The 16,525-nt window shown below is 36.5% G+C and overlaps 1 protein-coding gene across 1 annotated transcript in view; it reads left to right on the top strand.

Moving 5' to 3' along the window:
* LOC140168549 (FACT complex subunit SSRP1-like) overlaps positions 1 to 16,285 on the top strand; it is a 98,366-nt gene extending 82,081 nt beyond the window's left edge. The window contains 1 exon segment of the mRNA XM_072191950.1: positions 12,679 to 16,285. Coding sequence (XP_072048051.1) covers positions 12,679 to 12,981 — 303 coding nt within the window. The 3' untranslated portion in view covers positions 12,982 to 16,285.
* The last annotated feature ends 240 nt before the right edge of the window (positions 16,286 to 16,525 follow it).

The raw sequence follows: 16,525 nt of genomic DNA, 5'->3' as shown, positions 1-16,525 counted from the left end.
TGCTACCACTATAGGTGACTGAACCTCCAATAGTCGTGAACCTTTCCGTTTATATAGACATGGCCACTGAACTAGAATAGCCACTGAACTAGAACTATAGTCGCTGAATTGAAATTAATCAAGAGCATAAAGGAAATGCCTTGTTCCTTTTTCCAGAGACAATAGCCGATGAGGTGATCAGACCACAAAGTACACTGCCTTCGTCACTCCCACAGCGATCACTACTAAAATATTAAGTAACCCGATTTCCATTCCCATGAGAACTAATTTTAATGTTGGATTAGGCCTTGGAAGGTTTCCTTTTACAAAATGTAAGCCGACTTGAAACAATGTTACTAAGCAAGTGTTAACCATAGACCCTAGTCTATGTGTTAACATTCAAAGAGTTCCCATAAGCCTTTAAAAATTGGCAATTCACATTGACCGACCCTTACAAAGGGAATTTGATAGTGCAACAAATCGAGTATAGTCCCACCCCGTTTTGGGGTGAACATTTTTCAAAATTGGGGGTGGGACTATACTCGAATTTTAAAAAAAGGGTTGTTTTAAGTTATTTATTTTTTCGGCTTTAGGAGTGTCCCTGGACCTAGACCTAAATGCTAGGATCATTTTTTTTAATTGTTTTTTTAATTTCTGAAATGTTTCCAAATTTGGGGGTGGGACTTTACTCGAAGGTGGGACTATACTCGCGTCAGTACGGGAGTAGTTGCATTTACATTGTCGGACGTGCGTCCGGCGCAAGTTGCTAGGAGTAGTATTAGGCACAGCCAGGAGTAGTGGCAGTGTGAACAATGATCAGCGTAAGTTCCGCTGGGCGTAAATCCAACAATCTACTCCCAACAAATGTCGGGGGTAGCGAGCTAGGTGTATTCTCCGCCAGGTGTATGTTGCAGTGTAAACCGTTGTAAGTTTGACCTTTTTTATGGTCGGAAGCTAAGAAATTCATTTTCACACGGTTGAAATTCACAGAATCATTGGAAGTGGTAGCCATTGTTTACGCCGACCAGAAGTGAATGCTTGGTGGAACTGGTCGGGTATGCTTGGGAGTAGGCTAGGTGTGGACACGCTTGGTAGGAGTATTAAGGAAATTTTATGAACACCATCGTTATCATTCTCTATTTAAGCTTTAAAAAAAGGTTTGATTCCTCTAGTCTATATATACAATGTTTTGTTTTTGTCAATTTTACATTTTTATTTTTCATTTGAAATTTTTTTTCATTTGAAATTTTTTTTTTTTTTTTATACTTGTTTGTTTTGTAAGCAATAATGATATCAATAAATCCTATGCAAATCAATAATAGTATAATTATAGTATTTCTAAAACTTAATTTTCATATCAAAATGTTGATCTACTCTGCACTGATTTGACTTTAACATTTTTGCGATTTGAGGCATATGTTTCCATAATGGGCTATACCATTTAAAATCCACACTACCTCTGTGGGATATTTAGCTAAAGTCTGCCACAGAGGGAGTATAAGTTTCGAATAGAATAGACAATTGGGTAACTTCCATTTGAAATACTCACTCCAGTCAGTTGTGGAAGATATAGGTAAAGTCATAATACAGGGGGGTATGAGTTTCAAAATGAATAACTCTGACCAGTTATATTTGAAAAACTTACTCCCACTGTGGACGGTATTCCTAAAATCTTCCACATGGGGAGTGTGTATTTCAACTGGAATAGCTCAATGATCCTGACTCTTAATCATAGAAACTGCATTTTGCAGCCTTGATGTTGCAACTTCAGCCAAGATTTCCACTCTCAAGTGATGTGATTATGATGATACCGATTTATGATAAGACAATAATGCATTGTTAACATGTTTAGCACATGCAAAGCCTCACGTGGAATAGTGCATGCAGAATCGGTCATGGTGATAACTGATTTCTAGGAGTATTAGGTTCAGGGCCCAGAATGAGTCCTCAATATACAATGGGGTTGTCATCCAGCTAGCTTGGTTGCACTTCGCGCTCGCTCTGAAATACGGAATCAAACAGCAACATTTGCACAGTATTTTTGTGGGACCTGAGAGCACATCCTCAGACACACCAACTTGCATTTTGAATATGAGGAATCAAATAATTTTGATTTGTTGAAATTTGCGATATAATTAATGCAAACTTTATGGCAAATTATTAAAATTGGTATTTTTGAAATTTAACCAGTAAATTTTATACATTTAGACTAATGGGACTTGAAATGTATATAGCTGGGAGGAAAAGTTGTCCATCATTTGAAAATTTGGACCTTTTGTATTGAAGATACACATTCCTCCCCCCAAAAAAAAAAGACATAAAAATGTTAGGTCTTTTGGCAGGGTTGTTTGAAATCACTTGATTTTTTTTTAATCACTGATTAAATCAACTTTTTATTTTTTACCATAAGTTAATTTCTGGACTGTTTTCCTTCATTCCTAATGTTTCTACAACTTTTGGGTACAATTAAAATACCTCTATGATGTCATTCAGCTTCATGGTGTAGAATTCAACAGGTTTTTTCACATGATTTTACCATTTTTGTCTTTGAAATTTTCATATGTAAAAACATGTATTGATTTTGTGTAATTACCTGGTAGGATTTCGCATATGTCTAGCATTCCACTGGTCTTTGTTGACACTATCATGGGGTATAGCAGTTTGAATTTTTTTTAAATCAATTAAATCAAAATATCTAATCTAAATAAAAAATTCAGATTTTTAAATTAAAAAAAAAAAATCAGCAACCCTATTGCAGAGCCCTTTCTTGCACTAAACCCTTGATACATAATTATACACACATGAATTCCAGGAATTTGCTGTGAATGAATAATTGCATTCTATGTTGATTTCATTTATTGCAGAACGTGATCTGGCAAACCGTTAAAATTGCAATTTTTGTGCGTGTAATTTTTTGCGCTATGCAGAGTTCTAAGTACTTCTTGTTTGTAAATTTGCGACTATGAGTTCTCTTACATAAAGTCTGCACAAAAAGAAACTCAGCTGTTATAAACACGCCTATAGCTTCGGAACTAATAATTGTTTTCACATTATTTCAACATAAAAAGAAGGATGGTTTATTTACGCGCACTTTGATACCTAATCTGTCCAATTTTGTTCAATATTAACAATGCAGCAGTGTTTTGGAAGAAAAATAGCCGACTATAAAAGTTGCAGCTATTTGTATTGATTTTGATGTGAGCGTGAAGATAATGGCGGGCTTTACGTGCTACCGTGCTGGCATAATAACCATTGATCGCTGTAAACTGCAACTTTTAAAATCGGGTATTTTTCTTTAAAAACACTACTGTGTTGTTAATATTGAACAACATTTGGCAAATATGGTATCAAAATGCGTGTAAATAATTCATCCTTCCCTCTATGTTAAAATATTGTGAAAACAATTATTAGTTCTGAAGCTAGCTATAGTCGTGTTTATAACAGCTGAGTTTCTTTTTGTGCAGACTTTAGATCACAGATCCTGCATAAATCCTGCATCCTGCATATGTAACATAAATGGACACATTAGCATGTTTATTATTTTTCGCAGTTGAGGGCGATAGCGTGAAAATGAATGGTCTTGCGAAAAATGTCCACTTTTCGCCAGCCCATACGCGGGGCTGGTATCTATTTCTGAGATTGGGTTTGTATGCTCAAGAGATTAACTTTATTGGTATTGGTAAGAATTATTTCATTTTACTTTTTGAGGTGGAATGTTTTAAAATTATTGTTATTCGATTTGTAAGGAAAAGTAAGTATGTTTTGCCGTTTCAACGAATGAAAACGAGTGAGTATTACCAAAGTTATGTTTGAACTAATTATGCCTAAATGTAACACTAATAGTTAATATACAGCATCATCAGATCATTATGGTCAGCAGAAGAAAATTACATCACTTATGATGACATATCAGTGTCCTTGACCGGGGGTCCTTACTCCTTGACCACTGAACAGCGTGATATCATGTTGATAACAGATCTATAGAATCAAAATCTTCATCATATCACAGATTCTCAACAATCTGTGATCATATGGACCATATTGATGTGAAAGTAGTTATCATATCCTGTGTCGTTTTATGGATAAAAATGACTCAAAATGTTATTGATGAAATGGTTGGTATCATAAACATCAGTTTTGTCTTTTCAATGGGAAAAATCCGATGCAAAATCAAGTTTTTAGGGCCTAGCTATAATAAGGGCATAATTTATGCATGTAGGCCTATATAATAGTATTGAACAATGTACCCCATTTGACATGCACTTATAGATAAATAAATTGTCTTACTTTATTACTTTATTAATTTAATAACTTCTTTATTATAAATAAAATGACACATAACTTATGTGAAGTCACTTTCTATCTTTTTATTTGATTCATAAAATTACATTCAACAAAATGATTGAAGAGAAAACACACAAGGCACTAGGCAGACTGTTATAGAATGGAGTAGGTAAGATGCCATGTCCATAGCTTCGCAGGAGTTTCCGACTAGCAAGCAACATGATCAGCACATTCAGAAAAACACAGTTTAAGAGTGAAGATTGTAGTGAGTAATCAGTCCTTTATAAATGTGCTGGCCACTATCTATTATATTAGTAGGCTTAAACTATACATTGCTAATTAATATCAAGTTATTTTAAAATAAAATGTACATGTAAGTTAACTCAAACCGGCAGTGTATTTGTGACGTGGTATATCGAAAGCAGTGAAATCGGACATTCCTAAGCGAAGATATTGAGTTCGTAAGTTCTTGTATTACAAAATTGGAAATTGAGATATCGTGGGTAAAAAGCTGAAAAGACAAAAAACAAAAAACAAAAAACAAAAGCAAACAGACCAGAACAATTTGGAGTAATGAATTAAATGAATTAAAGAGTTGACATGAGATTAGGAATTAATGTTTTCTGCTGTTTCAGTGTACATGTTCTCATCGTTGATGGTTTGGTGGACTGTCATGTAACATGGATGTAAGCGTGATCCTAAAAATGCCTTTCACATTGACCAAAACTAATTACAAGACCTCTTCTACATCGAGGCTGGCTTTCCCTTTTAAAGGGAATTTTTATAATAGTATTGCTTCTAGGAATAAGCAAAGCTGGTTGAGTCTTGCCCTTCATATTAAACTTGAGGGAAACGCTATTTTGCAAGCTGAGAGGCATCACTGCTGTGTTGATGTATATTGAAAAAGATTTGCAAAAAATCATTAGAAATACAAAGACTAACTTTCCCTGCCTGAATATTTACGGAGGTACTACACCCTCTGATAAATTTTGTGACTAATTTTGCATTTTTCTCACAAAATAACTACACACTGGTAACAGAAGTTATGTATATTATAGAGGAAAGGAATCCAATTACTTCACTGAAATTTCAGTGATTCAAGACAAGTGATTCATTATGTTAAGAAATGAGGTACATTCTAGTTGATATCTTTGTGGGGATATTTTCTACCTTTCTGGGAAATTGATAGTTGTTTCCAAAACGAGGTTCTCCTTATGAACACATGCGCAAAATGTGCATTTTTGTTTCTTGCGCTTTTCTAGTAATTCGCAAGAAGGCTTTTACAACACATACAACACAACACCAATTTTTTTTTATTGTGGGGGGGGGGAATTGGGACGAAGTGAATTTTAGAGGGGGGAAAATCAACCAATTTTGCACAAAATTGCCACAAAAAGGGGAAATTGTTGTCATTTTGGGGTTTTTGCCTTAGGGGCCAATAAAATATGCACCCCGGTAGTGTCGCCACTGATAAGTGGTGTATGGGATTCAACTGGAATGGAATAGCACATTCTCTACTATTTCTTAGGTATACCGTAAATGTCCAAATTTTCCCAGAACGTACCTGGATTACCCACTTTTTCCAGACCTGGTGTCTTTCAAGTTTTGGTCAGAAGCCCCCCCCCCCTCCCTAGTCTACCCCATGAACCCTGCCATGAACTTGAACTTAGGGGATGTCCAATTGGCAAACTTGCATTGTCATCATCAAAAGGACAAGGTTACATAAACTCTGCTGCATTGCAGAATATAGACAATGGCGTGACTGGATTCATTACATAGATTAATTATCTGTGTCAATACACTTTCACTGTCATGTCTGCATTGTAGGAAGGGGAAAGTCCAGTTTGTTTTACTCTGCCCCCTTATCAAAGCTGACGTGTCTGCAATATGATTCATTCTTTTTACGTGACTGACGTGGTCTGAACCAATAAAGGCTTTAACCTGTGAAAATGAGATACAAGCAAAAGTTTAGAACAAAAGAATAAGAAGATACATAAGAAAATCTGTATTTCAGAAGCGTATAACTCGGCAACAAGTATTCTGGGGATGTCATGATTTCAGCAATAGCATGCATGGTTACTGCGCATGAAGTTGCTAAGGAGGATAACTCAATTTTCAAAGTTGCCACCTTTGGCTTGAGTAGATCAAACTGCATCATAATTATTGCATAAACTGGATTGTACCGGGGATTGCACTTCTGACCTTAACTTACATAAGGACCGACTGTGATAAGGACTTGCGGAGTCTCACTTTTTTTAACATGTGCCAATAATCATTTGTTTCTTGCAAGAATAACAACGGCAGTGGCGTAGCTGCAGGGGGGCAATTGCCCCCCTGGCAAAAATTGCCTATTTGGGCCCCCGCCCCCTAGTGCAAGGAAAAAAGAGGAAAAAGGAGGGAGAAAGAGAAAAAAAGAGAGGAGAGAGAGGGAGAGGAGGGGCAGAGAGATGGGGAAGCCATACGATATGCAATATTTTACGATTATTATCAATAAGCCTGGCAAAAATTGTCTATTTGGGCCCCTGCCCCCCCCTAGTGCAGGGAAATTTGGTAGATTTGGGCCCCCCCATACAGACTTGCCCCCTGGAAAAAAATCCCAGCCAGCCGCTGAACAACGGTCAACATTGTTAGCCACATTAAAACAAAACATTCCACTCCTTGGATAGACTCATAACACTAGGATCAACCATCATTATTACGATGAAAAGATCTAAGGCCAAATAAAAAAATAAACATATTTCACATCCCTCCGCTTCCTTTTTTGAGGTTTCTTCAATTATATTTTTATTTTTTGAAATTCAGTCATATCTTTTCTAAAAATATGTCTAGGACATAGAGATGATTTCTATAGCCTTGCTGATAATCAAGAAACACTTTTGGAAAGTTTTGTGATAATTAGAGGTGGCCTATCTCTCAGAACAACAAATAAAAAGAGGTCTCCTCCTTTTTCCAGGCATTATGTGTGCGCTAAAACAGCTCTAATTATGGGTATTTACACTGATTCTACGATAAAAAATAAAAAGCCCCCCTGCCCCCTCTTCCTCCTTTTTTTCAAAAACCTTGGCCTAATTACAACAAGATTCTTTCTCAGTCAAACCTGGCTTTCCCTTTTAAAGGGAATTTTTATTTATTATAGGTTACGTTTCATCCTGGTGATGTGGTTCACACATTTTCATGCCAAATTATCACTCTTAAACTAAAAGAAATAATTTGTAACTTTTTTTGGAAAAAAGTGGAGGAATGGATATGGATCACAAAATGCCCCTTTAAACAAATTATCTTAAGATTTCACATGTTTCTTCATGGTGTTTGTTAAATGTTTGCACATTGCATTGACCTTTATGGTAAATCCCATATTTTGTTGCAGTTAAGGGATCTGGAATGAGCGTTTCGACAGTATTTTTTGTGGGACATGAGAGCACATCAGACATATCGAATTGCATTCTGAATACGAAGAATGTCTTTCTGATATCAAATAATGTTCATTTTTTGAAATTCACGATATTACAATTCAAATTTTATGACAAATTATTAAAATTTGATATTTTTCACATTTTTGATATAACAGTCCTTGAAGTGAATTTTATAATTCTATACATATTCTTAAAGTGTATGTAGCTGGGAGGAAAAGCCTACGATCAATTGAAAATTTTGACCTTTCATATTGAAGATATGGGTTTTTTTCCCAAAAAGACCTAATTTTTTTGGTGTTTTGGGGAAAAAAATCCATATCTTCAATCTGAAAGGTCAAGATTTTCAATTGATCGTCGGCTTTTCATCCCACCTACATACACTTTAAGTATACATCATCAGATTTATAAAGAGTACTGTTAAATATCAAAATATCAATTTTAATCATTTGCCATAAAATGTGTATTACATTGCAAATTTCAAAAAATCAAAATTATTTGATATCAGAAAGACATTCTTCGTATTCAGAATGCAATTCGATATGACTGATGTGCTCTAATGTCCCACAATAAATACTGTCCAAACGTTCATGCCCCACCCCTAATTTTCAAAAAATTGCAAATTTTTAAATTCGAGTATAGTTAGACCCAAAAATTTTAACCTTAAAACGGGGTGAGTTAGTCAGTACCGGTAATATATTTAAAGTCACGTACAGCAAGATAAATCCCTTGACCAGTATCAGGATGCTACAGAAGAAGAACTCATTAAGTCAATAAAGAAGGTGATAAACTTATTTGAAAGATAACGACAATAGAGATGCTGAAATGTCATAATTGTTCACCAATTATCATTGACTAGTGATTACCAAAGACTGCTTATCTATTATGATACAACTAAAACATTCCTCAATGTTGCAACATAATTTGAACATTGCCACTTGATGAAAGTCCCATTTTTATCATGTTTATCTTCGCAGTGTCATTTGTTATATCATCATTATGGTAGCCCTCAAAATGTGCTATTCCAGTAGAAATCCACATACCCCTTTATGCTCAAGCTTTTAAACACTATACCCGAGAACCGCTAAAATCCAATGACTGCTCCACCTGAGGGAGCGGTCACTGGGTTAGGGTTTCTGATATAACATTGGTGGTTTTGGATCACTACAGTTAAAGGCCTTAAAGTAGGGCTAAGTTCCAGTGACTACTCTCCTCTTGAGGATCTGTGGTTTTCGGATGGGATCTGATCTCATTCTGGATTCAATTTTATTGTGAGATAAGTTGATATCATAAGGGCTATGATTAAGTATGACTATAGGCGTGTTTCTATTGGGACCGTTTACCGGTAAAAAGACAGTAAAGGATTATTTCTGCTCAATAGAAACTGACCTTCCCCGCTATTTACTGGTAAACAGGGACGAGTTTTTACCGGTAACGTTTTCCTTCTTGAGGAAGGAAAATAGCGGGGATGCTTACCGATAGCGTCAATAGAAACTCACTCCGTTCCGATTGAATGCGCATACAGGAAGAAAAGCGGAAGTTGAGTCGAAATTGACCTCTGCATCATCAATGAGCTAGCTTGTTTATAGGCTACCATGATTATACCATTCCGTTCGCAAAAATTCTTAGGCCTAATCACATACAAATATTTGACTCACTTGCTATAAATAAAGTAAATGGAAGAAATATTCATAATATCCCTGCATTATACATATTATGCTAAATATTTAACATGAGTTATGATTTATGACCCTAGTAAAAACGATGAAATAAAACAAAAACAACAACATCAGCGGATGAATCCAGCTGTGCATGCGAAAGAAAAAAAAAGAAATCAACTTGGATCCCGGCGGTGTGTGCTTCAGAAAATTAGAAAGATTTCATGAATTTAATATTATGTTGTTGATGTTAAATTAAAATTCGCTAAAAAGAATTAACTGAAATTAAACTGTGAAAGATTGAATTCTAAGACCTATTTGTTTTTGCGCGCAACAATACTGAGTACTCACGTCGATATCACTGAGGGGGATTTCCCAATGGCGTAATTTGATGTACGAGAACAAATGAAAACGCTAATAAAAAAAACATTATTCTTCAGTCTTCTTTTCTCATGTTTGCTACCTCATTTTTAGCCAAACAATTAAGAAAATACTACAATATTAAAATCCACAATGCTTTGCGATTGACCCCAGTGCACGACCTTTAGCGGCAAACTTTAAAGGTGTGTCAATTGGCGCTGTTCATCGAAAGTGTTTACCGGTAAACAACGTGCAATGGAAACTGACCGTTATCCGCCTTTCGCCGCTATTTGACGGCGAACAGTTTTACCGGTAAAATGCAGGGGACTCAATAAAAACACGCTATATGTAAAGCAGCAGAGGATGCATCCAGTTATATTCCATAGTAGCAGTCAGTTTATCAGCATCTCTGATGCTGTTATCAGCAGCTCTAATGCTGGTATCAGCAAAGATATCAGCATTGAGGTTCAATATCTCCAGGTTCATTGGCATTGACTTGTCATGTTAATTGGCACACATACTGGACAGTGGAGGGAGGCCTGGTGGGAGCTCTTAAATATAATTTTGTACTTGGAGGGGATGTGTCCCGGGGTACTCAAGTTTGGTTTTGGTAGGGATGTGCTGCTGAGATTTTGGAAGTAGACCCATAAATATACCAATTTTTCAAGAAATTTGGACCCATTGATATACCAAAAGTCAAAATTTTTGGCCGAATTTACCCATTATTATGTTTTGATGGATCCAAGTTGTGATAATATTGGATCCAAAACATAATAATGATAAAATTGGATGCTTTACGCCCAATATTTATTGGGTCTCGCTATGAGTTGTAAAATATTGGACTCGACTACGTCTCGTCCAATATTTTAAAACTCATAGCTCGACCAATAAATATGGGCTCAACCGATCCAATTTTATATCAAAATTGTCTTAGTTTTTACAAATTTTGGCTAGATTAAGGAAAAATTGGGCTGTTTTCCGAAAAAAATTGAGAAAATTTTGAAAAAAGGACCCATTCATATACCAAAATAGGCTTTGAAAAGGGGTCATTGATATACCAGAAGGCTGAAAATGCTACCCATGTTTGCGGCACGCCCCCGTATGGTCATTTGTACTGAGTACCCCCGGATGTGTCGCTGGGATTCTTAAAACTGACCCCAAAAATGAAACAAATAGTTGATAAAAAAGAGGCTCAAACAGTTTTGAAAAAGCATCCACTCTTGGGGCATTTATTACAGACAATACAGTATATCACGTGACCCACTTTTCATTAACCCTAACACGCCTGAGTACTACAAAATACTACTTGATACATGCGCTGTTCGTGTGTGCATCCCACGTGGTGTGATGACGTAATCGCCCTAAGTGAGATATAGGCACGGTTTCGCTGGCCAGCGAAGCCCAAGACCTGTGGCAAAGTGTCGCCGACCCAGTGCGTGGCATGTGAGGGGTCTCAGGTTCGAATCTGACCAGAGCTAGCAAACAACGTTGTTTTCTCTCTTTATTCCTTTCTTCCTTCTTCCTTCTTTCCTTCTTTCCCTTCCAAAAGGCCCCTGGCAGGTTGGGGTTAAGGAAAGCCTTATTGAATAGAGGTTTTGGCAGGTAGGGAAAGTCTTACTTAGTTTTTAGCAATAAACTCTTTGACTGGTTGAGACTCATCTCTAGTTACACCTCACACATGACAATGTAGGAGATACTATGACTGATAGCTAAACATCTCCTATAATCTGTAAAAATCTCACTCGTACTGTGAGACAAGTGTTGATTTCAAACTGATCCTGTAAAGCTTTCTGCGATCTATACTATAAGACTAGTAGGCTAGCTTTGCACACATGTGTCCAGAATATCATCCTGTCAGTCTATGTACTTGGCACATAATTAGCTACTTCCTATATTCTTGGTAAATGAGGTGCCCTGGGAAATCGGTGTCACTAACTTTTTAAGAATACTCTGGCTACAGAAAAATTTAAAATCTGGAAGCATGGATGTATGAGTCTGTCGAGTAGTTGCATGCTGGAAGATGAAGCTAACTTCTCAAAATGGCAACATTTTCCCTCCAGATGCCAATATCCTTGGAAGGAGCTGCAGGTAATGACCATAATGTGCCAGTAATATTTCAGGCCTCTGGTATGGCCCAGTTTTCTAGGTCAATTTTGCATAAAAATGGGTAATTGTTTCAAATTTTTGGGAAACAATTCAACAATTTCACCTAATTTTTGAGCATAAATTTCAAAATGGATTTGAAATTGTGTTAAATTTGGCCAAAAAAATCTAGGCCTCCAGTATAAAGATGGATCCAGTTTTGTGTTGGTTTAAACACAAGAGGAAGCTGTGATGAATATGTTAAACATAAGCAGTAACTAGAATAATTATTACTCATTAAATGCTATTAAAAGTTGCTGATATCATAAAACAAACAAAGGCTGTTAGTCCATTGTGTGCCACATGGTCTTCACATATCTTTACATATCACTGGTGTACGTGACCAGCTCATTAAGTTACGTGCGGTAGAAAGCAACGTGTTACTATTGCAAAATGACTACGATGTATGACAACAGGCTGTCTTGTACTGTTACCTAGTCCAATTTGAGGAACCCATTTCTTTCATTGAGTAGTCACTCACGTGACTTAAAGTAGCCCTGGAATTTGACAATGGGAAGGAGGTTCTTTAACCCCTGAGCACTACCTGCCGATCTAACATTGCCTCTGATTGGTCAATTACATGATATCTTCATTTTAATCACCAATCAGAATGGAGTTTTGTAAATCACCCCAACTTTTTTGTGTGGTGAATTATTCTAACAATATTGCTGATTGGTCCAATTGATAATGAAAACTCCTTTTTGACCAATAGGCAGGTAGTTCTCAAGGGGTTAAAAGTGAGTAAAGATGATTTAATTTAATTTTTCTCTTTCAGATGTACTGTATAAATATTCTAAGGATGCATATGAAATTATTTATTTATTTATTTTTTATCCATCTCACAGAAAAAGAAATCGGAAGCATCAAAGAAAGTAAAGTCTGAAAAGAAAAAATCAAAGAAGGAATCGGAGAAGGAGGAATCGGAGAAGGAGGAATCGGAGAAGGAGGAATCCGAGAAGGAGGAATCCGAGAAGGAAGAATCCGCGAAGGAAGAGTCGGAGAAAGAGGAATCAGAGAAGGAGGAGTCAGAAAAAGAAGAATCGGAAAAGGAGGAATCCGCGAAGGAAGAATCAGAAAAAGAAGAGTCGGAAAAGGAAGCGTCTGAAGCCGAGAATGAAGCATCGGGATCGGAGGCAGGGAGTGATTGAAATCAAAAATGAAATCAATGGCCTGCATCGTCTGCTGCACATACTGTATCTCAAAAGGCTGCCGTGTGATTTTCTATATTGTCATCTAATTGTGTTGAGATGAAAGTAACTTTATATATTAATTTTGAGGTATTATTGCAGTATTTCACATCATGGCAGTCTTTTGAGATAGGATAGTATGTGAAGAGGCAGATGATATATTAATGCATTAACAATAACAACCGGTGTTCTAGTTGGTACTGTAGAAGAGGCTCCAAAACACAGTGGATCCTGCTCCCTAACTGGTTATAAATATTATTACTATTCTGTGATCAAATCCATTATGCATACACTATTAAAATTAGCAGCTTCATTTTCCGCAAGGTTGCCAGTTTCCCAACAGGTTCACTAGATATATATATATATATATATTAGATACTTTGGCTCAAAGCCTCAATTTGTGGAAATGTCCAGTTTCTAAAGAGAGGAATTATAGCGATGGTATGTAAAGGAAAGAAATAGTTCCAACTTTAAGTGGAAGTTGGGTATGATTCAGTCTTGTTGGCAATGAGAAAAAAAATTCAAAGATTTTTATTTTCACATTCTGCCCTAGCAAACACAAAATGTTTTTGAAACATTTGCAGAAGGTTAGAATAGGTGCCAGTAAATGCCCCCTTATATAAATACAGGGTATCAAAGGTTTTAATAACATTCAAAAACATTTTGGAAAACTTGATTTTGAAGTATTGACGAAGTATAGATTTTGAGATCAATTTATCAACAATGTTTTTTGGAGAGGTTTTTTTCCTTAAAACATTTAAAAACGTTTTCATGACTTTTGTATAACTGTACATTTAATGTTGTTAAATTTCTTCACTAAAACCAAAAAAAATGTATAAAAAAGTCTTTTTGTGTTTGCTGGGAACCACTTTTAACACTATATGACATACCAGCTGTATTGAACTGTCACCTATGGGACTAAAATAGTGTACCTATGGTAATTATCAGCAGAGGCTTGAAATCAAATGACAACTGGGATCTTAAAGCTGAGTAGTGTTTAATACAAAGGTTTGTGCCTGTAGGTAGCACTTAGGATATGTAATAATCCAAAGATTACACTTTTCAAGTCTTTGCCTGAATTCAGGCTTTTAAAATTCCACTTCTTCAAAGGTCTTAGGCTTCTTGAGTAACACCACAATCTTGTGTTGGTGTTAGATTGAGGTAGTCTAGAATACTGGACTAATATTCATAACCTCATGAATATGCATGATGCGTGTGATCCAATCATATTTTATTATTTGTGAAAACGCGAACGCAATTCGAGGTCATTAATATCTCACAACTCCGGATGCGCAACAATGACTTCCGCGTCTGACGTAGCAATCAAAACATGGGGTGATCGGGCCCCGAACATGGATAAAGAATTGGCATCATTGCGAATTGCAGCGTCCAATTCAAATGGCGACTACCTTCAAAAAAATAAATAAAAGCAGCCCCGATCACAGCAGGTAAACTAATAAATATGCACACACATTCTAAACAAAACAGGGTCCTGTTTTGAATGAATATTGAATAAATATAAACAATTTTTCCTAATATGTTTGTCCCTGTGTTACGTTGATCGAGTGAGCTCCCGGAGTGAGCTTTACGACCTGCGTCTAGGTCTCAGCTGCTCCCGATCCCGGCATCTATTGCTCTCAATAATTATGATTGCATCATATGACCGTAACAAATACAATTGGGGAATCCCAAACAGGGAAAATACAAAAGAATAGACGAGTCACAACAACAACTGAGAAATAGCAACAACAACAGGAACCAAACAATATTACAATTAAATTATTTTAAGGCCCAAGCCTCCGTGACATCCCAGTGAAGGTGTAAAAATATAAATTTGTTATTGTGTACTTGAAGGATATTTAGTCATTAAATTAGATATTTTTGAAATGAAACATTTCTTCTTCTACCGGTGAGTGCATTCCTCTTCGAGAGTATCGTCAGTACTGTGTGCAGTGCAAATGTGGACGAGCGGGAACACGGCTTACCCCCCCCCCCCCAAAAAAAACCCAGGAAAACATCAGTATTGTGCATGGTGGACTATTGACAAAACTGGAAAATAAATCTTATATTTTGTTTGTAAAATAAATTACACGTCCGGCTTTAAAACCACTAACAAAATCTTAATCTTGATTTTTATTATCATCCAGATGAGAAAATTACTGAATAGGCCTATTTATTATTTTGTATGGTAATTTGAAGCTCAAAATGTCATTCATGACCCTATAAATAGTTATGAAGCTCAAAATATCATGGCCCTATAAATAGTTATGCTGGCCGGGCATGCTGGTTGTTCTTTCCCATGTTCCTCACAATATAAACAATTAATTTCTTCAGGTATTTATTCACAATCATTTTGTAAATGGTAGGCCTAACAAATATCATGTAGCCGAAACATCATGGCACAGGGGGCCTAGCATGCTAGCTAGGCCTAGCATTTGTTGTTCCTCACCATAGTCTAGAAAGTCAGTCATCATAGTGACGGAGGTGTGACTGTGAGTAGGCTACCTCGGGCTAGGTAATATAAACCTGGGACTGTTTTTTAAATTCATTTTTAGAGCATCATTCCATTCTATTTTTCTCGGATCATTCTGCAACTTTGTTTAAACGGTCCTCGCATGCTCGGTAAACGGTCGCGCCGTGCAGAGACACTTGAATGCTCGCGCTCATGATGCCGGACAGGCATGATGCTTGGTTGGGCCAGCAGTGCCAGACTTAAACAAAATGCTCAAGCCAGGCTAAAAAGTGTAGAAGTAATCATGATGATATAAATATTATAAGCATGCTGGCCAGTGGCCAATATGAAAAAATAGGGCCTACAGATTTGAAGATACAGTGCAAGGAAAACTTGAGCTCTATTTTTACTGTCACTCAGCCACCGGTACATACGGTATAATTGTCAGCCTTTGGTGGGTCAAGAGAAAATTCTGATTTTAAGCCAATAATATTGTAATCACATTTATAAAACCTATAAAACCTACTTGTCGGGTTTTGTTTTGGGCCTCGGTACGGTGACGCGCCCTCGGAAAATACCTCGGCCCAAAACAAAACCCTCCAATTTCACACAATGACCTCAAAATAGATGGTGCGCAGTTATTATTGTCTAAATAATATTACAAACACACTGTTTTTGGTATAACAATTCTTCAAGGCTGCTGATGGGGTTTTAAGTCGTGTATTAATGTTGATGTATTCACACAGAGGTAAAACTTCTACTGCTGTATAAAGTAAAGACCATGTAATAAATTACTATGGTTGTCATGTAAAATGCCGTTGTACATTTTGATTTCATTCTTTTGTGCCTATATTTTACACTTAAAGGAGTGTTTCGTGATCCTAGCATCCTCTTTTTATGACATTTTTACAGTAGATATCCACAAAAAAGCTTATTCCCAAAATTTCAGTTGATTCCGATTTTGCGTTCGCGAGTTATGGATGATTATGTGTATTACACGGCTCCATAGACAATGTGTTGTAATTTCGTTCTGGTGTACAGTACCAGAACAAA

Source organism: Amphiura filiformis, chromosome 13, assembly GCF_039555335.1.
Source record: "Amphiura filiformis chromosome 13, Afil_fr2py, whole genome shotgun sequence".
Lineage (NCBI taxonomy): Eukaryota > Metazoa > Echinodermata > Ophiuroidea > Amphilepidida > Amphiuridae > Amphiura > Amphiura filiformis.
Note: the sequence above shows the minus strand (reverse complement) of the source record. Positions and strands in the feature narration are given on the sequence as shown.